At 39.5% G+C, this 27,952-nt stretch overlaps 1 protein-coding gene across 1 annotated transcript in view; it reads right to left on the bottom strand.

Annotated features, from left to right (window-relative positions):
• The window catches only part of CERS6 (ceramide synthase 6), a 124,355-nt gene that overhangs the window by 72,875 nt on the left and 23,528 nt on the right, over positions 1 to 27,952 (bottom strand). The window contains exons 2-3 of the mRNA XM_040605016.1: positions 11,424 to 11,529; positions 9,032 to 9,162 (exon numbers count right to left, since the gene is read on the bottom strand). Of these exons, the coding sequence (XP_040460950.1) occupies positions 9,032 to 9,162; positions 11,424 to 11,529 (237 nt within the window). The remainder of the gene's footprint in view (positions 1 to 9,031; positions 9,163 to 11,423; positions 11,530 to 27,952) is intronic.

The following is a 27,952-nucleotide window of genomic DNA, read 5'->3' as shown; positions in this document are numbered from 1 at the left end:
ACTTCCTCCACATCTCATTGAAAACCTGTGTCCTCCCCCGCCAAGCTGCCTCTCAAATCTGAGTCTGCCAGCACCTGAGCCCCTGCTCCAGGCTACACCCTTCATGACACAAATGTCATTTGCTTGCATGGCTCGTCTCTTCCTTATCTCAGTACTCCAGTTTCAGCATGCATGATACTTTATAGTTAAAGACAACAGCTTTTTAAGCAAACTATAGATACAATCTATTTATCAGCACAATACCAAATACTCTGGTTGCCCAAGTAAGTAAAACAATCTCTTTAATTACAAATTGTGGCTGAATTATTGCATCAGGAGAGCAATGAATTCCATGAAAGAAACATGAAATCCTGTTTAATTACTCAGAGTATGAAAAACTGTTTTCACTGCTCAGTTTTGAGTATGCTCCTTTTTCTTTTGATACCTCCTGGTTCTTGCATGATGAAATAGGCAGTTGCTGTTCTCCATTTATTTTCTTTATACAAGTCATCATTTTCATATGCCTTTACATTATACTAAGGTGACCCTCTCTCTTCTTCCATTGTTTCTCTGATCTCCTGTACAATCCTTGTAGCATCTACACTCACTATACTGCTATTTGCATCTGCAAAATACCATACTTTCACATTACATTTGATAAAAATTTTAACTAAAAATGGCAATGGAACTGTTTGTTCTACTTACACGAGTCTAGCAGCACAATGGAAAATAGTGACAGGCAGCCCAGCTCTATAGGTTTCACCAGTAGCAGTTCTCTTCAAAGACAGAGTTCCCCGAGTAGTATAAGAGCTAGCCTTTGTTGCTCCCCCTTGCCTTACACTATTATCATCATTATATCTGTATCACCTGATGCATGAATCCTTACTCAGACATTTCAAAGAGTGCAAGGTTGCAAGAGACCAGCTAGCTTGGATGGGCTCACATTCATGGTGCTCAGGGCTGGAACACTGGATAGTACATGCCCAGGTTCTACTTTACATTCATATGAAATATAGCTCTGAAACACCATGAGGATTTCTGGGTTTGTATGGTATATTTGTCATCCTGTCCCCTTTCTTTTATACCATCCCTGCAAGAAGGACCCACATTTCTGAAATACTAAGACTGATGTGTTTGCACCTTGCCAGAATCATGTTTTTATAGCTCAACACCAAGCATGTGCTGCTTGCTCTATGGCACAATGTAGAGACAATAGCTCTGCTTGGATAACAAGACTATCCTAGCTGGAAGAGTCAGATTTGGCAAATTTTATATCCATATCAACTGTCTAGAGGAAACCCTGGAGTGATTTATCTTTTCAATGAATTATCCTTTCAATAGTGCCTGCAACCCATTTTGGCAAGAGGTAGTAGCATCATCACAGAAGGGAGTCCAGTAGCAAATCAGTGTTCATGAAGTGTGCCCATGGGAGATGAGACTGTCTGGGGCAAAACAGAGCATGACACTGACCCTTATTTTCCAACTTTGGTTGGACTGTGAAGGCAATGGTGTGTCTTTCAGACATTATTTTGTTTCAAGTAAATGAGAGCTGAGATATGCAAGCTGCTATTTTTAGAGAGACACTTAACATAATGAAAATAATAATAGAACCTCACAAGTTTGATAATACTGAGAATCCATTTTTGTTATTAGCTGTTCTTTCTCTAGCATCTTAGAAATCACATAGCAGGTTTATGACTCCCTTCTTCTAGTGGATAAAAACCAAACAAGAACATGCTTCTTCCTTTACACGCAATTTCTGGCTATTTAAGAGCCACCAATTTACTTCCACCAGCAGTTTTATGACATACTATCAGGATTCATTGACAAAGTTCCCAAATCTTTTAATGGGAAGATACACATTACTGAAGTTACATGACACTCAGTAAAGAATAAATAATCAATAAAGGCCTTCAGAAAACACCATTAAAGTGGTCTTTACTTCTGATGGAAGGGTGTCAGACTCAACCTTTACTGTTTTTTCAAGTGCAACTAATACAAACCAATAAGGACTTCACATTGAAAAAAATAATTAATCAAAACCGTGGACTGGGCTGTCTGTGTATGTGTTATAATAAAAAATAAAAATAAAATTGTTAGTTTCAACAACAAAAAAAACTGCCAGCCATGAAGATTTATGCTAAGTGAGAATAATTTCTCAGATAATTGATTTGAAACGGGCACATTGTTTTACAAAGACAGACCATTTAGTAGTTTCTCCTCTTTCGTTTTGGTATAGTAAGCTTGGTACAGCTGGAGCATGCAGACAGCAGCATCAAACAGTGACACTGAAAGACTTCTTCAAAGTAAAGTAGGATGCCTCAAAATTTATTTTGCAAAGTGCTACACTTTGCTGAGTTGATTTAAAGAAAAATCTGTGTTCACAACTCTCTAACTGCGACTTGCCCGAGCTAGCTTCTTTTAACCTATGGGAGTGTCAACTTCTCATCTTGACACTGGCACTCAAGAGAAACTGGGTCAATCACAGCAGCTGACAGCTTCCCTGGCTTTTCCCTTTACAGGTCTGTTTTAACATGGTGGTATTGGGAGTTAGCAGCTTTGGGGAAACCACCCTGTTGCCTGACCAGAGCCAAAGCAGTCTCTTGGCTATAAACCCAGCTAGTGTGCTTGAAGGAGTACTCCTCCTCTTATTCTTCCTGCCCAACCCCCTTTGTTTTAAGACAACAGTGGGGAGAATGGGAAGAAAAAAAATAATTATATCCAAAATCTACCTCCAGATACAGAGAGGCATACATAAACATACACTTCTCAATGATATCATTTGTTCTTCAGACACCACTACTAGCTGCTGCTGTGAAGCACCAGCGAGTAATTCACTCAAGGTCACAGAAAGCTAAGTGAAATACTGAAAAAAATTAAATAAGTTAAGGATCATAAAGAGCAGTATGCGAACGACTCGCTTTTTTTCACCTGTATTAAATTTATCAGTCCTATTAACTGTTTCAGCACAAAGCATTCCAGAAGAAAGAAAGAAACAGGAATTACTTAGAAGTTTCCAGTACTATGCCTTATTGCAGAGTTTGCTGCTGTTTCACAGTAACTTTTGGAAATTTTGGACTTTCTTTGATGCTTTCTCTTTCAGGTGAGGCTGCTGTCCTATGATCATCTGTCAACAGAAGCACCTGTCCCAGAAGCACCTGGATGCAGAATGCAGCCCACTGTAGGATGTTACAAGGAGAAGGAGCAGCAGAACTAAATATCTGCCCAGTTCAAAATAAATAAATAAATAAATAAATAAATAAATCCAGAATTATAATAGCAAGGAAAATCTCTAACTTTTTTTCAGCGTACTAGTTAGGTGTGCAATTTCCCTTTCACCAAGCTGCCGGCTGAGTTACCACTGCTTTAGATCTCCCAAGCAGGTCAAAGCAGCAGGGAAGAGGTTATGCCTTGTGCCTGTGAGACAGTGAGAAGGAACAGCCATTCCTGCTCCATGAAAAACAGCAGAAATTTGGTAATTCTATGGCCATTGAACAGCAACTATCACACTTGTTGCAGGGCATGTAGCACAGCTTTACAGACCCATCTCCTTAAAAACTGGTTAGTCCTCTGTTGCATGTATCACTGAGGCAGCTGAAAGCCTGTATTAACAAATCAGAATTAAATGGACCCATAATACCATGTACCACATATTTTTGCTTGCATCGCAAATATCATTGTATTCAGCAGTGTTTTAAGAAGCTGACTTAAAAGGGCCTGAGGCTATTAAAAATTCAGAGCTAGAAGCTTTTGGATGCCTATTTATTTTCTAGTGCTTTACTGTTACACACAAAGCATGGACTGATTAATTCTTTTATGCTTTTTTTTTAAAGATTTGTATCAGCACAGTTCAGAATTTCAACAAACAAGCAGCTGTCTCAATTTCTTTCCTTGCACAGTTGTTTTTCCAGTGCAATTTTGTGGGAAAGAATTATTCTTCCAGTCAAGAACAGCAATATGGCCAAGAAGTTGCAAACTTCCCATAAAATTTTCACATAAATATGCATGACAAGTAAAAAAAATCAATATATATCTGTGTCTATCTATACACATACTTGTGCACACACATATATATACACAGCTATAGATAGATAACATCTCCCCAAAACCAAATGTGTATAAACAATTTCAATTCCTTACGAAAAAGAAGATGTTCTGGCTAGGAGATGAGACAGAGACTCTTCTTCCCTCTACATCAAAACTAAAAGACACCCCACAGAGAGATACTTTAGTATCTTCTAGAGAAGAATGGCGGGGGCGTGGGGAAATCTTTGGCTCTCCAATCTGCACATTTCCATGTTTTCACATGCAGACTGTTGCATAAACTCAAAAAATTCTCTTGGCCATATGTTTCTGCCAGCCACTCCTTGGAAACCATGTAAATGTCTCTAACAAACAGCTTGCTTAGATGTATATAGCTGTAGAACAGAAAAGTCATGAGCCTGATGAAATTGCAAAATCACAGGCTAGTAACTTTGAGCAACACAGGTTTTTTCCCATTTGCTCTCAACAACAAAGGAGGCGGACAGGATGCTTGCTCTTTCTACATTACTTAGTCTTTGAGAAAAGCAGACATGCCTATGCACCAGCAGTGTGAGCAGCAGCGCAATACACTGAAACTGGGAAGAAACTAGAAGTGGTTTGGGAATCACTACTGCACTGCCTTTCTGAGTATCAGACATCAACAAAGATATTCTTTGATTCTGTATTCTGCCTGGCAATCAGCAAATTCACTATCCACGGTCTTCCAAGAGTTACATCCTCCCAGTTGTTCCCAGCATACCTTGAAGCTCTTTCCCCACTAGCTTATTCCATGCCTGGAATTCCCATTCTACTATATCCAGATGCAGAATTCTTCCTATGGATGTTTTTGGGAACGCATTTGTGGCCAGACACTGGGGGGGGGGGGGTTTGTATATGTATTTTTTTAAAAATACATTTCTGTGCTAGAACTGTGCTCCACCAGAGTCATTAGAGCATTTGATTCAATTTGCATCGCCTACCTTTAAATAGATTGATAGTCCTCTGCAGAAACAACTTTTAGCCTTGTAAAGTATTGCAGATACACTCCATGCATAACAAAAAGCCACACAAGCTTCAAAAGAGATGCAAGGTAATCACTTTCTGTGTTTTCTCATGAGCTGCATACTCAAAGTGCACAACGCAAGGTCCTTACCCTACTCTTGCAGGAGAAAGCTTGTCTTGATGTTAGGCTGTGCCATTGCAACAGAGAGAAAGGAATAAAAAGTAACAGAAATGCATGGCAGTAAAAAAGTCCACCTTGCACACTCAGGTCACTTTTCTCTTTTACCCATATTTCAAGTTGAGGAAAGGAGTAAAACTGCCTAAATTCCCACAACGGAAAGAAAAGCTATAGACAGACTCTCCCCTGCAGCTAATGTAGTAAGCTAAGTGCCTGAGCATTACAAGGATGCCTTTCCTAGTGACTACAAACACTCTGCTGTTTAACTCCAACTTTTGTGTTAGAATCACGAAATCCTTGAGAAACCACCCATAGACTTCCTAGTAAAATAATCCTTAACACCCCATTTACTATTGTCTTTTTGACTAATACTGGATCATGAACCTGGTGAAATTATCTGTTTCATGTTTTGCATAGGTATTTATCAGTGTACTATCTGAAGTTTTTAGCAGGTACATCTAACGATGGCTAGCAGCAAAGGAATCATTCCATTTTGGGGAAGAAAAAAACAGAAAGAAAAAAGACAAAAGAAAAAAAAAAAAGGGTAGGTTTTGGAGTTTCTCTGAACTCTGTATAGGACCAGAATTGAAGCTACATGAAAAGAAAAAGAAGGGAGGGGTAGAGAAAGTGAGAAAGAAGGACAAGAAGAATCTAATGATTAAGTTGCTGATTTAGTCTGTCTGGGCCTGGATCTTGGGTGTCATTCACTCCAGGCAAGCATGTTTACCATGGAGTTTCACTCTCAGCCTTTGTTCTATTGAAACTCCTCTACCTGAGATAGTACCCAAACTAGTAATTTGGCAAGAAAGATAAGGCAGTCAGAAATGGCCTACAGCCCTTCTGGCACAGCTGCCTTCTCCTTTGCATCATGGAAAAGCCATTCCGGGCCCAAAGAACACTTTTTCTAGCAGTAAATTGAATCATCTCCATGTAAAAAGTGTTGGAGCTCTTTTTAAGCAGCTCCACATTTGCTGTGGGTTCTGTCACTTTTCTTCCCAAGTCACAGTCAATCAATGCAGTTGCCAACAAAACTGAAGTTCTCTAGAAGGACAACAGCAGCTCAACAGCTGAAGGTGTAGGTGGGGATCACTGTCATTTTGCTTGCTCTGTGCCTGCTTATTACATAAGGGCACATTTCGTTCTCTGTCAGGGCTATGAAACTCTCCATTGGTGCCCCAGTTAGTGAAGGAGTGCTCCCCTTCCCACTACTATCATGGGAACATGTGCTTTATGCAGTGTGGAGCTACAAAGCAGCTGCCACACATGGACTCTTCATCCAAAAGGCCACCCCATTAACTCGACAGTTGTGAAAAGGCTACAGACCTCATACAGAAGGATTTCTTTGCTCCAAACATACTGAAGTAAAGCACCTTGCTTAGTGCCCTGATGGACAGCTTTAACTAGACAACCATTTAACACCCATACTGAGTGGAAAAAAAGGTATCGCTGGCTTCCCAGTGCTATTCTGACTACCTGTCAACAACTCTATTCAGCATGTGTGATGATGGGACAGGTAGTGGCACACACTGCACCGCTGGAAGCGCCATCAGAGCAATGCACACATGGTCGGTTGGATAACACCACATTCCCACAGCAGCATGTACGTATAGAGATGGAGACACAACTCCCACTGCACCTTCTGCAAACCACAGAGAGAACCTGAACTATTCACTTATTATTATTTGTGCCACCTTGTTTCTTTTTGGACAAATATTATCATCACTATTAAGTACACATAACACAGTAATGCCCAATGGTACTTTCTAAATGAAGCTGGCACTTAATTCTGTTAGGCTAAGTTAATCACATTCATTGCAGCTTGACCTTACCTTCCAGTTTGCATTCATAGCTCTCAGCCCTGCGCTTTTTCCATAATGTATGCCAGAAAGGAGCAAGTTCAGCACCCGTAACTTGCTTATTTGTGCCTGTGTTTCATGGTAAGCGTAAGTTTTTTCCATCTCTAGGTCAGCACAAATCTGCTGGCACTAATGCAACAGAGTGAAGTCTCTGACCTGAGTTAACAGAAGCAGTGAAGTATACTGCCTGAATATGCTAGCTCTAACAGTAATACAGTTTTTTCCCCCCAAGATTCTACAACCATTCTTACAAATTAAGGAAACAAGTATATACAGTAACAGCTACAACCCTCGTAGAAAAAAGGTTGTTCACTGATCTCAAAAATCAGTAACTCTAAGACCACCAGCTGCCGGCAATAGGATAACTAGGTTTATCCATAATCTTACTCTACCTGGCTTTACTAATATTAAGAAGGGTGGATTTTAGCTGTAAATACCAGGTAAAGGACATAAAACATTCTGACAAGTTAAGTTCCTGTTTATTAAAGGGCAATCACCTTTAGACAATTTATCTTTCTTCTTCTAAAATAAAAAAAAGGCCTCTCATTCTCTGAGCTAGAGTCAATATTCTTAACAATAACTCTTCTAATTTCTCTCCTACTCAGTCCTTAGCTGAAAGTATTTCATCTGTGGTTTGGCTTTAGAAAAAAAATGTCTTAATACATTATGTATTCAGGACTGTATTATGAACATTTCTGTATGTCTCCACAAAAAAATAAAGTTAAGGAAAATACTTAGGAAATGTACAAAAGGAAAAAGTATGAAATACATTTAAGAAATCTGCATGAACGATATGACAATACATTCCACAAGCTGGGTTTTTTGTGTGGGTACACACACTCCCCTCTCTCTCTGGCTGGTCTGCAGTGTTTTTGTGATTTCTTTACTTGCAATTTCTTAAAGAAGCAATTTAAGAATTGTAAGGAATAATTAAAAACAAAACCAAAACTTGGAAAATAAGATTAACTACAATTTGCTTTCTAACTTAAATAGGCTTCCTCTATTTCTGCTGACATTTCTACCTAACACTTTCCCACCAACAAAAACTCTAACTAGAATTTTAACCCAGCAACAGCACAAGCACTTGACCAATAGTGTATAATAAAACCAATACTTGTTTATGGCCTCAGCAATATTTGCCAAGTCCCTTGATTTGGAGCGTCTAAAATCTGCCTTAAATGCATGACCTTCCACATCAAAGGAACATCATCAAGCAGTGCTAGAGGGCTGAAACTTGGAATTAATGAGTCTTTCAAATAAACTAGTTACTTTCTGTTTTATTATGAATTCAATGTCTATTAGTCCTCCTTTAAGAAAAACATGTAAATATTTTAAGTAGATGTAATTTTCCATGCTCTTTCAATGCAGATTAATATGTTATATCCAGCTAGCATGGAAATGTAGCTCACATACTAAAAACAATGGAGTCTAATTAGACAAACGACCTTTATGTAGATAACCAGTTAGAAGAGCAGCTGGGTGCTGGGATAGATTGCTTAGAAGTAAACCCTGGCAGGTGAAAAATAATTTCCTAAAGAAAGCACAGGAGCCTTTAGCTCCTCAGTTCAGTACACCCAAGGAAAAGGGCTAGTAAGGGGGATAAGCCTGGGATGAGAAAAAACAAAGAAATGGTTTAGCAATCCAATTGGCTTTTATTTTTTTTCCTGTGTCTCAGATCTCTGTCAGGTTGTATAGCTAAAGGTTATGCTGTAAAGACAGATTCCCACCCTAACACAAGGCAACTTGTCTCAAAGGATCAGGTTGGCACCCCGACATTATAGAATCACAACCATCTGATTTCTGAAAGCTTTTCACTATTCAAAGTACACAAAAAGTATAAATTGACTCCTTCAGGAGAAAGGAGATTTTCTTATTCAAGAAGTTATATTCTACCAATTTGTATAATTTTCTACCCATCTACAAAAATACCCATGAAGAACAAAGGAGAAAATTGATGATGACACAGGCTCAAGAACAGAATGCACATCCTTACATGCTCTCACAGAACTTCGTAAGAGTGCTGGGCTTTTCCTGGTTGCGCCTTTGTCGAAACCAGCGTTGAATGCTGCGTACATCCCAGTCCAGCTGCTTGGAGAGGCCCTCCAGCCTCTTTTCATCTGGATGCTACAGAACAGAGAAGGATAAAAATTCTTTCTGTGCCCAACTGCAGTAACTCCGTTTTAAATTTAGAAACCCTGTAATTGCCTCTCGATTTCTTAGAGGCTACTTGTCAGACACGTGGATATATGGAAATAAAATTACTTTCACAGAAGTCTCTGCTGGCAGATCAACATCAAAATATGTTTATAGTAACTATTATTAATCTAGAAAGACATATATGGTAATATTGCATGCACGTTATTAATAATAAGAAACTTGAAGGGAACAATGGGATGAAAATTTGCTTGAAACTTGGAAAGTGGTGATCAGCTGGAATAAAATCCATGCATTTCTCAAGTAGCGGGGCTTACAAGCACTCCCCTGCCTGCCACAGGCTATGCCTGTTCCATTGTCCTGCATCAAGATCTTTGTCCTATCAACTGTTGCAGTAGTAAAGGTTGTTTGACTGACATGGAAAGAAGATAGATCACATCCTTGTGCATGTTAATGTTAAAAAATGAGGTCATTAAACAAAGTGACAACTTCAAAAGGAAAATCACCTTGACAACAGGGACAGAGAATTTTTTTTCTGCAAGATTAGCTACACAGAATTATTCTCGAAAGCAGTGAGTGTGGAACTCTTATTCTGTAGAGCTGCTGCAAACCAGTGCAGAGGTAAGGCAAAAGAAAATGAGTCCGTCTTTAATTTTACTACTATATGGAGAAGAGCAGTACAGACCACATTTCCAATCATGCAGCAATTCGACACATACAGTACTGCGTGAGGACTATTTATATATTTCTCCTGATCTCATTCTTTTTTAAAGAAACAGAAAAATCTCTTGGACAATCTGTTTTCTAGAGCTTTAGCTTTATTTCCGCAAGGCAGTTATATACACTGAATGAGACAGAAGGAGCTGCCACAATAAAGACTTCTTTACGTGTTGCAGGAGATTAAAAATTTTTTTTTAGTCGACCAAAGTAGCCATGAGTTTTTCAGTGCAAGATTAAGAAAAGCCATTCTCTGTAACTTTAGAAAAATCAAATGATTGAAGCAGCTCTGCAGCTCTTGGGATTTTGACTAAGAGAACTGCTGCATGTGACTCCAAAAAGGTGGCTGGCTAAATCGGACAGTTTCTTTGAGAGCAGCTACCGTACAGCCCTACCAAACTCTTGCAGGAAAGTAAATGCTTTCCTTTGGAGCTCTTTGCACTTGTCTCCATGCACTGGGCGCTGGGAGCTGTGCGTGCCAGCTCCTACCATGACTCACAGGCAGGAGTTAGATCACTTCACACACTCGGGCCCTGTGTCAGGCTAGAAAATTCTGCAAGAAAAAATTGAAAAAAACCCATCCCATTCTTTCTCCAGCTGAGTCTGGGTGACAGCACATGTGCTGCAACTTTTAGAAGTAAGGTACATGAGATACCCTCCCTGAAAACAGGACAGAAACCAGAGTGCCATGGTGATCTCAAGAGAGGGCTGGACACACAAGCAAAACAGATCCATGGCATATTTCACTGTCCCTGACACTGAACCCAATTTTGTCCCTCAGGCCTCCACAGGCCTTTCCACTACGAAGTGGCTAACCACCAAATTCTTCAGGAGACACTAAAAGACACCTGTTCACTGCCCACTGCATGGGAAAAGTTCAGGATACTTCAAAAGCATGGACAGGATGACATAGAGATTTAGTTCAGTTGTCATACAGTGAGAGCTGTAAAGACAGAGACATAAGTGGTGAGGGAGAGACTTGTGTAAAAAAAATCTGCAGGCAGAATATTATTCAGTCAATTCTCCTCAACGTTTCTAGCTCTGCCCCCAGTTTCAAAGGATGTTCACCACAGTTGAAACAGCTGGGACACCAGCAAGTCAGCAATGCCCTGTGCTCAATGTGCTCAGGCAGTTCCCCTAGGAATGGCTTTGAAGTTCCATGGAAAACACAGGAAGGCCAATGTTACTGGCTCACAGTTCACCTCTTTTTTAAAAAAAAAAGACAATTTTGTGGAAATTTCTAAAAGGTAAGAAGCCAAAAAGTAGGTGGCCATATGGCACCTATAATGTATTTCTGTTACAACTTTTTTTTATTAAAAGCTTACAGGAGATGTCATGAAGGGATGGACAACTGCTCAAGTTGGCATATCAATGACAACCTTGGCATTTGCATATTCTGATTTTAGCTGTAAAAAAGGAACACTGCATTTAGTGGTTAGCTTTGTTTTGTTCAGACATAGTTTACAGTGCCATATCCCACTTTATAAGGTAAGTATTTTATTTAAATACTCTACCTTTGTAATAGCTGTGAAAACTTTTTCCAGGATAGCATTAGGTTGAGCTTTCTGTGGTCCGTTGGCTTGGACTTTAAGGCCTAAGGCACATGGTTTAGCAATGAACCTGTGAGAAACAGAAGAACAAAAAAAAAACAAACAACCGAGTGAAATGCTTCAGTTATTTACTTCATTGCTGTTATCAATCAATGACATGTGGTAAATGTGCAAACATTATAACCCTGCCAACAAAAGCAACACTTAGCCTTACAGCTCAAAAGCAAGCTCATACAGGCGATTACATTGCAAAATAAGTAACATCACTTTGAAGGATGAAAGGAACTCCATGTGGAGCACATAAAACTGAGGATTTTCTTTCATGTTGTGAAAAAAAAGGATAGAACAAAAGCATGAGGAATGCCTCCTAGAAAAGCACCAACCAATGAAAAGAGCAGGGCAGCTTGCAGAGATGAGGAGCACGTAATATTCTCCTCCAAACAGAGCCTTTTTCATAAATCAGTTTCCAGGGTAGCTACTGCCTCAGGACTCATTTTGCAGTGGAAACTAAAAAAGTTCTTAAAGGCAGCAAGCACTTAAGCTGCCCAGTTAATACAATTTTCTAAACCATAAAGTTCAAACAGTATTGAGATATGCCTCAAAGACTTTGCTTTTCCTTCAAACTCTTCTGCTAAAATACAAAGCTGTCACAGATCCAAAGACCAATCTGTAAGTTCAACCAGTTTACAAACTGGGTGTCCCCGATACATTTTAGAGATGAATTACATAGCTTATATTACATACACTCAAAGATCACCATTCCACTTATTAAAAACTAAATTATTTGTAACTATGAGTCCAACTCTGGAAACCCCACAAAAGCTACAAAGTCTGTATAGGAATCACATTCATATATGAACAGTAAGAACTTCTGCCATTTTGAACTATGTAACTCTTGATTTCATCTAAAAGACTTCAATTTCCTAAGACTTTATTTGCCAGCAGGGACCAAAACGAACACACTCAGTAAAGAAGTAGTTCCATGTTTATCCAGCTGAATGACCACAAACTCTTAAAAATCATGGAATTCACATCCACATACAAGCCCCATTTTAAGCACTGTTTTGAGCTACAACTGCTGTCCCTGCTAAGTTTAAGACAGCTCAGCTGATTAAAGAGAATTAATGCTAAGTAATGTTACAGTGGTTACAGCAATAGCATTTGGTAAAGGAAAATGGGTGATACCAGATTAACTTGTTTTCCTTGGTTTTTCAAGGAAAAATTATTTATAACATTCCCACATGAAAGCCAATTCTATAGCCTGAAATCAATATATGCCTACTAACTACTTGCAAGGAGGGTGGGAAGCCATATGTACAAAGACATGCTGTGTATCAGTGAAGTCGCTATTTGAAACTTGTATGTTATGAGAGGAAAAAAAACCTACTGTACGCTGTAAAAGTTTGGTTGCAATCTGGATTGGCTGCAGATTGTAACCATACTGCTAGCTCCATAACATCAACCAAATCGATGCACTGCATCACATATCAATTCCCTGCTTTAGGATTAAGAGCTCTGACAGTACCATTTTCACTGCTGAGCTTGAGAAGAAAGCAGTCCATTTTAACCCTCATGAAACAGAAGCATGTAAGCTCTGTACATTTTATATGCAAATACACTTTAACACACTGATCTAAGCTACACTGGAAACTTGTATATAACTTGAAGTATGAAGTGACAAAAGAAGCAAGAATTGTCTTTAGTTCAACACAGGCATAACCAAACCAGTGCCAGACACTGCTGTTAGCTGATAACCAAAAGGTAGCTGAAAAAGCTAACAAAATGCTGATGGAATTTGATGTCAGAAATTTACTTTTTAATTCTAAGGAGTTGTAAAACACTTCTAGCCGTGTAATGGAGGAGCTGAGAATGCATCTATGTCCCTGTTTGTACCAAAAACCTGGAAAACACAGAAAAATTCCAGTCTTCAAGAAGTTCAAACAATTTCTGGAAGAGAAAGCAATAGACCCAGACAAGAATGAAGCCTAAGAGAGATGGTAAAGGGGATGTCTGTCAGCATTCAAGCTAATTTTATAAAGTCCTGCAAGTAAACACTTCTAAGTAGAGACAGGGCAGAGGAGTACCGTAGGTGGAATAAAAACAAATAGAAATGAAAGACATCTTCATCAGCTTCATGCGTTCATGGAGAAACCCAAGCTCAGCCTTCACCATAAGCAGCAAAATCAAGAAACATTCATTAAATAAACACAAAAATAAAAATTGTTTCAGATGGATTTTCTGGGCACTTGCAAAGTCAGTCTCCTCTGAGATAAGATTTGATTTGGGGTTTTTTTGTTTGAAGGGTGTGGTTTTTCTGTTTGTTTGGGGGGGGGGGTGGTTTTTTGTGGTTTTTCAGGGGTTTTTTACATATATACAACTTTCAACTCCTGTTTTGCTTTTCTTGCGCTGCTGAGTGAAGGAATGTGATAGCCATGATATAAATCCAATAGAAAATCAGTTCTCTAAACATGCTAATGTAAAAGAAAAAAAATACATGGTAAAGTCAAAAGCAGATTAAAAAGTCCCAGTTAGAAAAAAATCCACAAGAAGCAATTCCAAGCTTCATGCTGAGCTGATCTTCATATAAATCTAAGCAAACCAGCTGGGTTTGCTTAAATGCCATTCTTAAAATGGCATGTCTTGCTAATGAACAGCCGAGAAAAATCCAGGACAATTCACACATACAGTGTTTGTCTAAATTTTAATAAGAAAATTGTAATATTGATGTTATATCCATTATCTAAAATGAAATACATTTTCTGCTTCAACTTTGTATTTTCTAAACAGGAATATTTATTCGTCTTCCTTTCCTCTTATGTTTTTCACAAGCACAGGAAAAATGGGTATGTGACCTGAACCAGAGTTCATCCACAAGGACAGCAAAGCACAGTAAGGACATGTAGAGGGTAAATGGCTGCAAGACACAGGATGACCTTCTACGTCAGCAAGGTAGGAACAGGGAAAGCTAAAAAAATCCCCAAACTGAACCACAAAGGTCTGTCTCCTGATACGCTCTTGTGGTATTTCTCCACTTTGGGAAAAAAAAAAAAAAAAAAAAAAAAAAAAAGCTTTAAAAAAAATCCCTTCCAGAGATTGTAAAGCAATTTTGACAGAAACATTTTATATGCCTGCAATAATGAGCAGGTCTGACCACCAATTCAAGTGTGCACACAAGTGATTCCCTTTGGTGGAATTGGTAAAAGTTAAGATATCTTTTTTTCTTTTCATACAAAAACTTAACGGATTCAAGCTATACTTTGCAGTTTAAAAAATGTTTTTCAAGGTTTAAATAGAATTTAATCAACAGAAACCCAAATACAACACCAGGTGCCACGAAAAGCATTATTAACATAATTCTCTCCAATAGTTTTCTGTAACAATTTAAATAGATTCATCAGTAAACAAAAACAGAATTAGTGTTTGATACATGTACAAACTATAAGTATGAGCATTTTGCCAAATGTTGCACTTCTTTTAAGCACTATTCATTTTTTCCATTTCTGCTAACGCTGTGGTATTCAATTCCCTAAACAGTCTTACTAAAACCCATGGGACTATTTATTACATAAGGTACTGCAATTAAGAGGAAAGAACTATTATGAAAGAGTAAGGAAAGCAGAATTGAGTATATTGCCAGTTTTCTCTTTAAAACATGTAAATCTGAACAAATGTCATACCAATATCTCTTTTTCAATGGATTCCAGTATAGCTAAATTGAAAGCTGGTATTCATTTACACAGAAATTAAAGGACAAGTATTTTTTGCTGAACGCAGCCGCATATATTCTGGGTCTAGAAATGAAAGACCAACATAAATAAGGAAATTAAACGCAGAATTCAGGTACCTTTTTAAAAGCAGCTTCCTCCTTCAGTCTACAACCACACTTACAAAAAAACCCAAATGAACCAAAAAGCCCATAGCCAGCCAGTTCAGACAGTGTGGGTAATGACAGAACACTGGAATAGAAAGCACTCAGCCTTTGCAGGTTCATAAATACTGCACCGTCTGCCTGAACATGACAAGCATTTCTGAGTGTCCTATACCCCTGAAGGCAGATGCTTGTTTGCATTTTGGATCCTATCTCTTTTTCTCAAATTGATCTTTTACAACAGCAATAGCAAGGCCTTAAACTCCACCTCAAACCTAGAGATCAATTTTTCCTCTACAAAGGAGTCAAGAAACCCTTTGCAAAATGAGCCCTCACCTCTCCTACAGCATAAAAAGAAGCACCATTTCACCATAAGTATGTAAATTTGAACAAGAGCAAGTACCATTTTGGGTTTCCCACTTGGACTATAACAAATGCCAGCTAGACAAAGACAGCCACTATTACAATTGATGAATAAGCAGAAAAAGGAGAATAGGAAAAAAAACAACAATCACCCAACTGAAAATTAGCTTTGCCCTTGTGGAGGAAGGTAAATACCAGTTAGGCACCACTTGCTCTTTGCAGTGATCACAGTGGGCACCAAGGATCCCACCCGGCCAACGACTCTGGGAAAAATGAACCCCTAAATCCACATTCTCTTCAGAAGCCATTCCCATCACTCCACACGAGATGTCCAGATCCTCACATTCATAAAATTACAGCTTAAAAATATGCTCATTCCACTGCCTGAGCACTCCACACCCAACGAAAGTTTCTCTTTAGAAATACGATGAACAGGTCAGATCCACAATGAGCATAAACCATCCTGGGCACATCAACAGAAAATAACTGCAGCATCACTGAGAAAATAAGCTCTAATAGAACAGTAGGGAAAATGCCCCCACTGACTCATAGAAGTCTTTCTGTTCTCCTTTACTGGCTATTTGAACCTTACTAATTAATTATGATGTAACCATTTTAGTTTACTGCTTATCATCTTGCCAATTTATGTCATTTTAATCTCAGAATAAACCAGAAATGTTAGTGTTGACCCTCATAATCCTTGGAGGCTGATGTTCATTAGCACTAGCAAAGTCTGCATTAAACAAATATCTTATTTTAAAATATCACGTGGAGGAAGAAAGAAGTTAAAAGGATCCTTTTTTGCCTGTGATTCTCTGGATTTCACTACAAGTCAAACAGCCCTACTTGTGACCTGTAATCTTTGCCCTGAATCCAGCCAGAAACTAATATATAGCAACTCTTTAGTCATCTGGGGCATTGGAAATATGTCTGTAGGGTACTCCTATAGCATGTGAACGCAGTGTTTCCATACCAGCAAGTCATCTGCCATTTCTGAGCTGACCACAGTGGCTGCCCTTTAGCCAATCCATGTTTGACAGCTTCCCGGCAGCTTTGAAGATGCTTAAATCACCACAGAACCCACAACATGTAAATAGGGATTACAGGGATTTTAAACAGCCCAAAAAGTCTGCAAGAATTAAGGCTTTCCAAACAGGGCCAGAAGAACCTGCCTCAAAAAAAATGATTAAGCTAACAGGGCTAATGAATATTTGCCTCATGTAATTAAATATGCTGCACTTTTTTTTTTTTTAACGTATAGGGTGATATAAAGAAAATACTCAATGGCTTGTTCTAAACCTTCAATTTGAGAAATCTCAGTCTTAAAATAATCCATGTTAGCTGGCAAGTGACACATGTTAACCAGTTCAAGGCAGGTTTGGATTCCTTCCCATGCCCTTTGAAGTGATAAAATTGTACTACTTTGCAATGCTTATTTGTCAAATGTTTCTGCTTTATTTAGAAACTCACTTCATTTCACCAAAATTCTCTCCAGAACATGACAGCAAGAATCCAAAAACTAAAACCTGTAAACCTTTCTCCATTTTACTGAGGTAAATAAACAAAAGAAAGACAAAAAAAACCCAAACCAAAACAAAAAAACCAAAGAAACCACAAACAAAAAAACTTCAAGCCCACAACTCTCTCCCCTCTCTCAAACTCAAACCCCATGAGCTGATAAGAAAGGGTCCCAGGAACGGGAAGCAATAAGACTGAATGAACAAAGAAGTATGCTATAGATCCCCCTCACCCCATCCCACTGTGGGAGGATAATTGTTTACTATACTGTCCTAATATAATCTGCAACAAAAGCTACTGAACTCAAATCCAACTATTTTTACAAAAGTACAAGGACAAGATTATTCATTCAAGAGAACCTAAATCAAGACAAGGTTCTTTGATGTAGATGAAAAAGGATGTTTAACATTTCTGCATTTAAAACTGGCGTACCTAAAACAAGTCACCATCATGAGGTATGGAGCTGCAAGTAGTCTTACCATGTCCCAAACCTACATATAATTGCCAACAAAATAAGCTTAGATTTTTATTTTTTAAAAAGTGTATGGACTTCCTCTATCAGACTTAATAAGCTGACCTGCCATTCACATGCAATGTGTTTTAAATGTTGTTGTATGTCAAGGCTTTTGAAATCTGTTAAATTTTTAATTTAAAACTTTCAAACTGTGTGCACTGAGACAAGCGACCTGTCTACTACTTGACCTCGAAACCTCTTCTCAGGATTGCAAGCGAAGACTGAATAAATTTAAGTTTCTTCCCTATTACTGTCATTTCTTAGTTTTGAATTAACCTTCTTGTTCCTTCCAAGTCTTGTTAAAGCAATGACTTTTCCTACCTGGGTGTAACACATTTTAATGGCTAACAGGCTCTGTTAAAACTTCCCACAAATTTGAAATACTTTTTTCCTTTAACATGTTTCAAGTACAGAAAGCTTCCTCCCCCACAAACAACTTTATTTTGTAGCCAACTTCAACATGGAAGCCAACTTGCAAATTTTCATCAGTGCAAGAGAGAAAAACTGAGCTAGTACACATTTCACACCTTTTCTTTTAAAAAAAAAGTTTGTTGATCACAGCTTGAACCATTCCCTTTCGTCTTTCATTTATCAAAAGTAGGTCATATTATAGACCGACATACAGGACTAAGGGCCTCTTATTACAGCCCAAACTTAAGGAGCCCATCCATCCCCCGACCAACATCTGAGAAAGTACACCAGCCTGGCACAAAGCATCTATATTAAATCACCCTGGAGACTGCTCCTACATGATCTGTGCCAACAGATAAAAATTTCATGAAGCCATCAGGCAGAACCGTGGCTACATAGTCCTCATGAATACTGAGAATATACATTTTTTTGCTTTAGCCTTTAATGTCCACAAAGACATTTGAGTTAATTGCTTGCCAGCGCATGGTGAGAGTTTTAATCTCCCCCTTCCTGTGCTGAGTGAGGGTGCATCTACATTGAGATATTTGAGAAAACTACAGTGAATGTAAAGTTGCAGAGTATCTTTGAGTCATCTCCCAAGTATAATGAACTCTAGTTTGAACTAAGTGGTATGCTCTGATTACATACATACAGCATGTCTGTATGGCATAGTTCTGAACTTGGGCACATAGTTCAAGTGGTGCTTACATAAAAGACTGCTCATGTTGCTAGCACCAGCTAACTGTAAGCTCCATAACAAAAAAACCCACACACAAACACCACCAAGCAAGCTATCAAGCTATTCCTGCAAATTAAATATGTCTGTCAAATCTCGGGTTTTTATCAGTATATTTACAAATATCAGAGAAGGCAGTTACAACCAGCAAAAGTTCCTCACTATGCTAAAGAGGAGCCCAATCTGTTTTGAAGAGTTTGGCTTTTTTTGAAAGGTTGATGCAGAACAAATTTTCTCAGCTCATCTACTTTATGCTCTCTAAACACAGATTGTTCCAGGGATTTATGATTACAATTGTCTAACTTGTTGGACACTGCTTGCTGGTTTTAAACAGAAACAATCTAAATTTGCTCTAACTACAAGGATGAGTGAAAGAAGAGGCCTGTTTCTAAGCAGATGCTCAACAGATTTACTGCCACAACACACAAAAACAATTGCTGAATTTGTTTTACTATTTTTGTATAGCTGACCTACTTAATTCAGAAGTTACTTGTATTACTTATAAAAAAAAAAAGCAGAAAAATCTTAATAGTCCTAAGACAAATTCAGTAGATAAGTGGGGTAGTCACTTCAGTATACCTATCCCCGCACTGATTTTGGCTCTATGTTTCCCAACACCTTCTGCTACAGAAGAGAAGGATACAATGTCTGAGCACAGGCAGGGGTCTTAACCCAGTTAACCTCATCCAGGTGAGTTAATTTCACTGAAATTTGTTGGGTGTGCTGGAAAGTGGGTCACAGCTCCTGCAATGAAACCTTTCCAAAGATAAGAACCTGACTGCCCAAGTAAGAAGCCCAGCGCACAACTTCATGTCAGCAAGAGCCTTCTGCTGCTAAGCATCACACCTACTGCCTCAGAGGACAACATGCAGGAGAGCTCAGAGCCAACCCTTTCAGGGGGACCTATTCCCAAACCTCCCAAAATGACTTCAGAAAAGCACACATATGCATCCACCTTTCATCTGAGAGGTTCGATGCTTTTCCTTCTTTTCTTTTTAGAGATGCATTAGCCATTATTTCCACACCACCATCATTATCCCATACCTCTCATGAAATCATACAAGCTAAGCACTATACCGTGGAACCCACATATGTTACTAAAATATAAAAGATAAGCAGCTTGTGAGAGAATTCAGCTTACTGAATTAGTGAGGTTTCATCTTTCTTTGGCTCAAATTATTAGACAGCTTTTACACTCAGCAGAGTGGGAAAAAAAATGCTGTAAAATCAGTACTTTGGGGGTGGGTTGCTTTTTTCCCCCCAAGGTTTTGAAAGCTTCTTGTTAATGTTTTGAGCTGAGAAACCTTTCCAACAAGCAAACATATTTTTGACCTCAGCATTGCTTCAAAGTATTCTAAGTTTCATAAAAAGGCTTTAACAAACCAATGAACCAAAAAACACCCTACCAATCCACACATTGATCATCAATGTCCTTCTACTTCTTAAACACAGAACCAAGTTATCTGAAATCCTTCCTAACAAAGGGCATCGCTCACACCTTGTAAAAAACTCAAAAGTACACAGTAAATCAAACTAGCAGTAGAAAACGCATCTATTGCAATACTTGGACCTCAGGGAGCATGGCTGGCAACAGCCTGCCGTGCTGCTGAGAGCTGCTGGAACTAATGGTGTGGAATGAGAAACTGCTCATCTAAAATAAGGAAGCAAAATCCAGTACTTCACTGAGTGCAGGTACTTGCTACCATCTGACATGGGCAGAGCTCTAGAACCCAGTGGTGGCGGAAGCTGATGCATCACTATGTGTGGGCTCTATCCAGCTTCCTTCATTGGCCAGATACCCCCCTGAAATACCAGTCGCTAGTACTCAAGTACTGCCACAACCCCTGTAAAACCACTCCCATGCATCTTTCTGCTTTGACAGAAAATATTCTTTTCTTTAATATATCAAAGATGGATATAAAAGGTAGATTAAACTACACCTGTAACACTTGATGCAATTGGAGTACTGATACAAACATGCTAGCTGTATAAAACTGCTCCATCTCTGCTTGCAAGAGTAATGCTTCACCTTCAAAAAGGTTTTAGTAGTTTTTCAGCTGGGAAACAAAGTGCCCTATAAATTCAGCACATTGTCCTAGCAAAACAGCATTCAGCATAAAGTGGTTTTTCACATTTTGGATGCTATGCAAGTGAAAAATGGTTTTATACAGATCAGCTTTAGTGAAGATAATTTGGTCACAGAAATATGGTTGGGGGCAATAAGGGACTCAAGGGCTTCCACCCAAGAATACTTTCACATAAATAGAAAGTTTTACTTTACTCAACAGTGTGTGAAAGGTAGCTGTGATTAAAAAAAAAAGGATGTAATAGCTGTATTTCAGCTTGCAAACTTACTGGTTAGGGCAGTGCTAATACACACCATTTTAAGTAAATAAAACAAATTATCCTCATCACTCAACAGCTGTATTATGAAATGCTTTGTCCTACAGAGTTACTCTTAAGAAACATGATTGATATGACTGACCCATATCATTCAATTACTGTAAAACTGTTTCTTTTTTGCAGCTGGATTTCTCACATTCATATTGTCCTGCCTTTTTTTTAATTTTGACTGAACATACCCAACTAAAACTCACATCTCCCCATTATGCAAGATCTAAATTACCCCCTTTTTCCTAAGATTTTGCTCCAATCACAAAAGACATGACCAATAACATCTGTATAGCTTAAACTACATTTGCACACCTGCTAGCTCCCATCACAAGCTGCAGGCCAAACCCCACTGATGATGGCCCCAATTCCAGCTCCTGTTCATACATACTGCTAAACCCTTTCACCTCACTGAATCCGTAAAACCTACTTAATCCTTCCTCTCACAAGTGGAAAGGTTAGGGAAAAGTCTTTCTCAAGCTGTACTTTAGTTCATAACTGGACTGACTGGAGCAGACGGTGTTCAGCCATCAGCATGGGAATACCCCAGCACAGCGCCTACTAACAGTGCTCCAGTTGCTTGTCCAGATAGTATGTTACTATAAAATGGGACAAAAGCAAGGCCAGATGCTTACAAACAGAAGTAGCTGTTTTCCAAACATTGAAGCAAATTTTTTTTTTTGTTGTTCCCTATGACAAAGTGACCTGCTTAGTGGATGAGGGAAAGGCTGTTGATATTGTCTACCTGGGCCTTTGTAAAGCCTTTTACACCATCTCACACAGTATTCTCCTGGAGAAACTGGCTGCTCATGGCTTGGACAGGTATACGATTCACTGGGTAAAAAAACGGCTGAAAAGCCAAGCCCAAAGAGTGGTGGTGAATGGAGTTAAATCCAGTTGGTGGCTGGTCACAGGTGGTGTTCCCCAGGGCTCAGCACTGGGGCCAGTTCTGTTTAATATCTTTATCAATGATCTCGACAAGGGCATCGAGTGCACCCTCAGTCAGTTTGCAGACAACACCAAGCTGGGTGGGAGTGTTGATCTGCTTGAGAGCAGGAAGGCTCTGCAGAGGGATCTGGACAGGCTGGACCAATAGGCCAAGGACAACTGTATGAGGTTCAACAAGGAGAAGTGCTGGGTCCTGCACTTGGGTCACACCAGCCCCACACAACGCTACAGGCTTGGGGAAGAGCGGCTGGAAAGTTGCCTGAACAAAAAGGACCTGGGGGTGCTGATTGACAGCTGGCTGAACACGAGCCAGCAGTGTGCCCAGGTGGCCAAGAATGCCAACAGCATCCTGGCTTGTATCCAAAACAGTGTGGCCAGCAGGACAAGGGCAGTGATTGTCCCCCTGTACTCGGCACTGACAAGGCCACACCTTGAATACCGTGTTCAGTTTTGGGCCCCTCACTACTAGAAAGACATGGAGGTGCTGGAGCATGCCCAGAGAAGAGCAATGAAACTGGTGAAGCATCTGGAGCACAAGTCTTCTGAGGAGCAGCTGAACGAACTGGGGCTGTTTAGCCTGGAGAGGAGGCGGCTCAGAGGAGACCTTATCACTCTCTACAACTATGTGAAAGGAGGTGGTAGGCAGATGGATGTCAGTCTCTTCTCCCAAGTAACAAGCAATAGGACAAGAGGAAACAGCCTCAAGTTGCACCAGGGAAGGTTTAGATTAGGTAAGAAAAATTTCTCCACCAAAAGAGTTATCAATCATTGGAACAGGCTGCCCAGGAATGTGGTGAAGTCACCATCCCTGAGGTATTTAAAAGACATGTAGATGTGGTGCTTAGGGATGTGGTTTAGTGGCGGCCTTGGCAGCGCTAGGTTAATAATTGGATTTGATGGCCTTAAATGTCTTTTCCAACCTAAAAAATTCTATGATTCTATGCATGCATAAAGTTATAAGCATTTCAGTTTCTCCTGAAACTCTGTAAGACCGAAGAGCTGAAGTGGGGAGGAACTGCAAGCTTTCTCCAGAATAGCAACAAGAATTGTACAAATGTAGAGAAAGGTCACAAATAAGTATTTTTGCAGCCAGCTGTCTAATGCTTTCTTTCTTTGTAATGTCTAAAAATAAAGAGTTTAGTCACTCTGTGACTTTCCAAGTGCAGATGAGGCAGAGGGAGAAGGGAATGGAAGGGAAGATGCACTCTAGTCACCCCCACTTTTCACACACAGTGCCTCCTCTCAGCTGCCCTCCACCAGCATCATCAAGGCTGTAGAAAGTATGGATGCTACAATGCTGAAGGTATCACTCATTTTTTGCATTCAGTAAAATCAGCATACGCGAGTCTGGGTCAGTAGTAAAATTCAGGTCTCCAAAATTCTAGCACACTGCTAAAGGTCAGTGGAGATAAAAATATTCTCCCAACTTTTAAAAAAGCTGCGGCTTAGGGACTTTCTAGACCAAAAAAGGCATCTTTGCATGCAGCAGTCCCCAAAGAGCTGCTCCTCCCTCCAAAGCTGCACTACTAACTCACTGAGCCCATGCAAACTTTCAACGCTCCGTGGCAGAGCTCCCATGTAAGCTCAGACTGTATGAAGACAACAATCTTCCTTTGTTTTGAACTTGTCACTCACCAGTTTAATTTCTGGCCTTTACTTCTTGCACTGGGTAAAAATGAACAGTCAATCCCAGTGCATCCTTTCTGTGCCAGTCCTGTCTCCTACTTCTGTCCACCACTTCCTGAAATGGTGGATGTATCACAGAGCTGATATATGCCTTTACTTCCCCAAGTATGGGACAACCAAAGCTAAGAGCCAGCCATAAAACATCTACATATGAAAAGACACATGGCTCAAATGAGATTAAATGTCGTACTGAGAATAAGAGCAGGAAGAAAGCATAGATAGAAAGGGAAGATCAACAATTTAATTTTTAAGTCACAATAGGTCACACTAATACAATGACTCTGTTCTAACCCACCAGACCCTGCAGCATTACTTAATCTTTTCCTTTGGTTACATTTTCAATATATGAGAAAAAAAATAAAAATAAAAAATTTGTGAGCAATATTTGTGTCTACTTTAAAGCCACAACCAAGGTGTATTATCCATGAACCTCTGGGCACGTACACACACTCTTAATGCAGCTCTCCTCCATCCACTAAGGCTGCTTCCAAGATGCAAAAAGAAGCTGCAGTTACCTGACACTTGGACATGATCCAGAAGCCGCTAAGTAGCTCAGAACAACTGTCTAGAGAAGTAAAAGCCTCAGTAATAATTTTGATTAATAACATAACTCTGCCCACTAGAAAGCCAACACTACTTCCCCAGGTTCCTCCATGGTAGTTCTTAGCCTGGTCATTAAGCGATAGCTTGTCTCATCAATGTCCTCTTATATTCTAATTTATTTTCCTTAATCTGATCTATTTATTACCAGGAAGCAAAATAATGAAGGATGTAGTTAAAAATTCCTAGTGATACTCTTAACAACAACCAGCCCATCTGATATTATGACAAAGGACTGTAGCAAGTCATAAAACAGAACTGAACAGTTCAGCAATGCCCTCCCGAAAACTATTAAAAGGTGTCTGAAATATTGAGAAATTATATTGTTCACCTAGAACAGGAGTTTAGTTAGTTACACCAAGTTAACATGCATTTTTTTGAAAACAGAGAAGACAGAAGATGCTTTACATTCAATGGAACATTAAAAAAATAATTTAAGTCTTTAAAATCTTTCAGTGCTTGTCTAGCTCAAGGAACCCACCCTGCTGCCCTCCTCCATGGGTTCTGCAACCAGTCCCTGAGCAAAGGCAGGTGCTGCATGACTGGCAATGCCCAAATCTTTGCCCATCTGCTACAAGTATGTATTTGTGTTTGAGCAAATGACCCTGCCTGCCTGCACAATTTATAAGCATGCTCTATTCCCGAACATTGTCATCACTCTGTCTGGGAGAGGCAAAAACTTCAAGTCCTGAAAGAAAAGCACACACCACAAAATATTTAAATATTTAAATATTTGTAAGCTGCTGCTTTGTCCTTTTGGGAGTTTGGCCCAAACTCCCTTTGGACCTTTGGTGCAAATCCTATTTCTCCCTACCATCAGGAGATAGGATATGTTTCAGAAGCTTTCCTGCTCTGAGATGAAAGCTCACACTACATCTTTATTCTGGTGAAAGCTGTTCCCTTTGAAGAGGGAACAGGTATGGATCCCTCACAGTAGGATGGTTGTATTTCTGTAAGCAGTTGAAATAGGGATGGTTGGTTTGACTTGGAGGTTAAGCTTTCATTCCAAGAGCTAGGACACAAAATAGTCTAACCTTCTGAGGGAACTTCTCAAGATGAACCAATTTTCATCCTAGCTGGCAGGTATTAGTCAGATGAACACAATGGTGTTCATTCATGGGGTTTTTTATGTGTGCGAGTGCGTGTATATATGTGTACAGAAACAAACACATATATATACATACAGCATAGGTAATGGCATAGATATTTATACACTTGTGTATATATGTGTGTATACACAAACTTCAGCCTATTGTCTGACTACTCAACTAGAAGAATTAGAGCCTTATTTCTTTCCTGATGCTTCGCATAAATTCAGAACAAAGCCCTGTTCCCAACTAGTACAAAAATCTAATTCCTCAGTTTATTTCTAATTAGTTTCCAATACAAAAAGCTAACAGATACATATAGATATTCAGGAAACCTATTTCTGGACAAGTGTGCACCCAAACTACACAATAAATTGTTTTGCCTATTTTATCCTTAAATTGAGTTTACTTAAAGAGGTAAGGACTGTTCAAATTCACAGCTGGAGTTTCCAGCTGGATCCAATTAGGACAGGGCAGGCTTCCCCAAGCTGACCCCACCTGCCTGGGCCAGCACCCTGAGCAGGGGCAGCTACCTGAAGCACTCAGGCTTCCTCCTCCAAAGTTGTCCCACTCCACCACCTTGACTGTAGCCACAGAAGCAGCAGATTACGGCTTTGAGAAATTGAAGACTATCCCTGCCCATCTCCCCAGAAAAGCATTGAGTTTTCAGCTGGATCAGTGACCTGGTTCAATTCACTCCATCAGCACAGCATCACTAAACTGAGACGAAACCAAACCTTCATGTGAACTCTAGAAGCTCAAGTTAAGCCATCGCAGGTCCACACTCGAAGATTCTGCTTCGGAAATCTGACTTTGGTATTTCTTAAAAATATTCTATTCTGAGAAAAGGAATTTTAAAAAAAGCACATTAGGATACCCATAATTCAAAATAATTATTATTAATTACTTTTTCTGAAAGAAGTGTTTCAGCGCAATATTTGTAAAAATACCTATATGAATGCTCACACCTGAAACCTTGAAAACCAGCTCAGCCAGACCCCTTCTGAGAATTAGTTTCTACCTGTATTGTATGATCACTAAATACCATTCTGACGGGTCAAAACATTCAGCAACAACAAAAAAAAGCAACTAGTTCTCACTAGCTCCCAAGCTTTCCTGTACATTTTTCATCTTTGTCTTTCTATTCTATTTCAGGTTATTTCTGAGTTTTCTTAATGCTTTCCTGTTTGATTGCCACCTCAGCAGGTCACTCTTTTGGAAAGGCAGAGACACAATCTGGAAAGCAGCTGCGGCTCTGCATCCACAAGCACAGAGCCCACAGCCCTCCAGATTAATTCTGACCCTCCAAGTGCTCCACTGTCTATTGGGAAGCCAGGGAAACCAGTGCCTGTGTTTGAAATGCGGACCCTTTGTTTTCTGCCTTCCATACTGAGGCTTTCCCAAAGCAAACTCCACCATCACAGGCAAACAATGAGTTTTGCACACAAAATGCTCATAACACAGCTGACAGGCATCTCATTGTACTCCTAATGCATGGTAAACAATTAGGGATTGGACAAAGCAGTGCAAGAACAAATCCTATTAACAAATAATAGGATTTGCTAGCAGATCACCCAAATGCCACTTTGGAAATGACTCCCTGGGGTGCTGCAGCCAGAGACAGCAGATAGGGAAGGAAGCCTTGTGGCATGACACATTGGTGAGCTGCACACACAGCTACCAGCCAGCCATGGGAGCTCACTGCATGAAACAATGCTGGCACACCAGTTTTGTGAGCAACTGAAAATGCTGCAGCATGCGTCAAACAGAAGAAAAGAACTAATCTCCTATCTTGGGTATTTGTGAACCATTTACAGCTTGGATCCATAACCAAGTGTATTTTGTACATCAAAACACAAAGAAGACTGTTACAATCCTATTTTCATTTAGCTCATTACAAGATTTTTGTCAGCAATTTACACACTCCAACTTCAAATAATCCCATAAAGGACAACTGACTGAAATGTGACTCCCTCCTAGAATGGGTATATAACTGCCCACCTCTACCAACAGAGAGTTTAGCAAAAAAAAAACCACAAAGATGTGGGCAGGTGGGTATTTGAAGGAGCCTGACACTGTAACATTGTCCCTGAGTGATTGCTATTACATGGCACCAATAAGTGATGCTGATATGGTAACACATGGGGTGTCTCCTTTTCTATTACAGTCTGAAAAAAAAGGAGACAAACTCCCAGTGCTGAAAACCAGGCAGAGCACTTATCCACCCTGGCAGGTCACAAAATACTTGCAAAATAACAGTTAAAGATTTAAAAGTGGCAAGTATTTTTACTCATTGTATTTCTGTTTAGGGGTGCTATATGCCTTTTAATCTCCTTGGGATCATTGGAATTGTCTTGCTTATTTGTTTTT

This window comes from Falco naumanni, chromosome 8 (genome assembly GCF_017639655.2).
Source record: "Falco naumanni isolate bFalNau1 chromosome 8, bFalNau1.pat, whole genome shotgun sequence".
NCBI lineage: Eukaryota > Metazoa > Chordata > Aves > Falconiformes > Falconidae > Falco > Falco naumanni.
The sequence above is the reverse complement of the archived record's forward strand: the minus strand, read 5'-3'. Positions and strand labels throughout refer to the sequence as shown.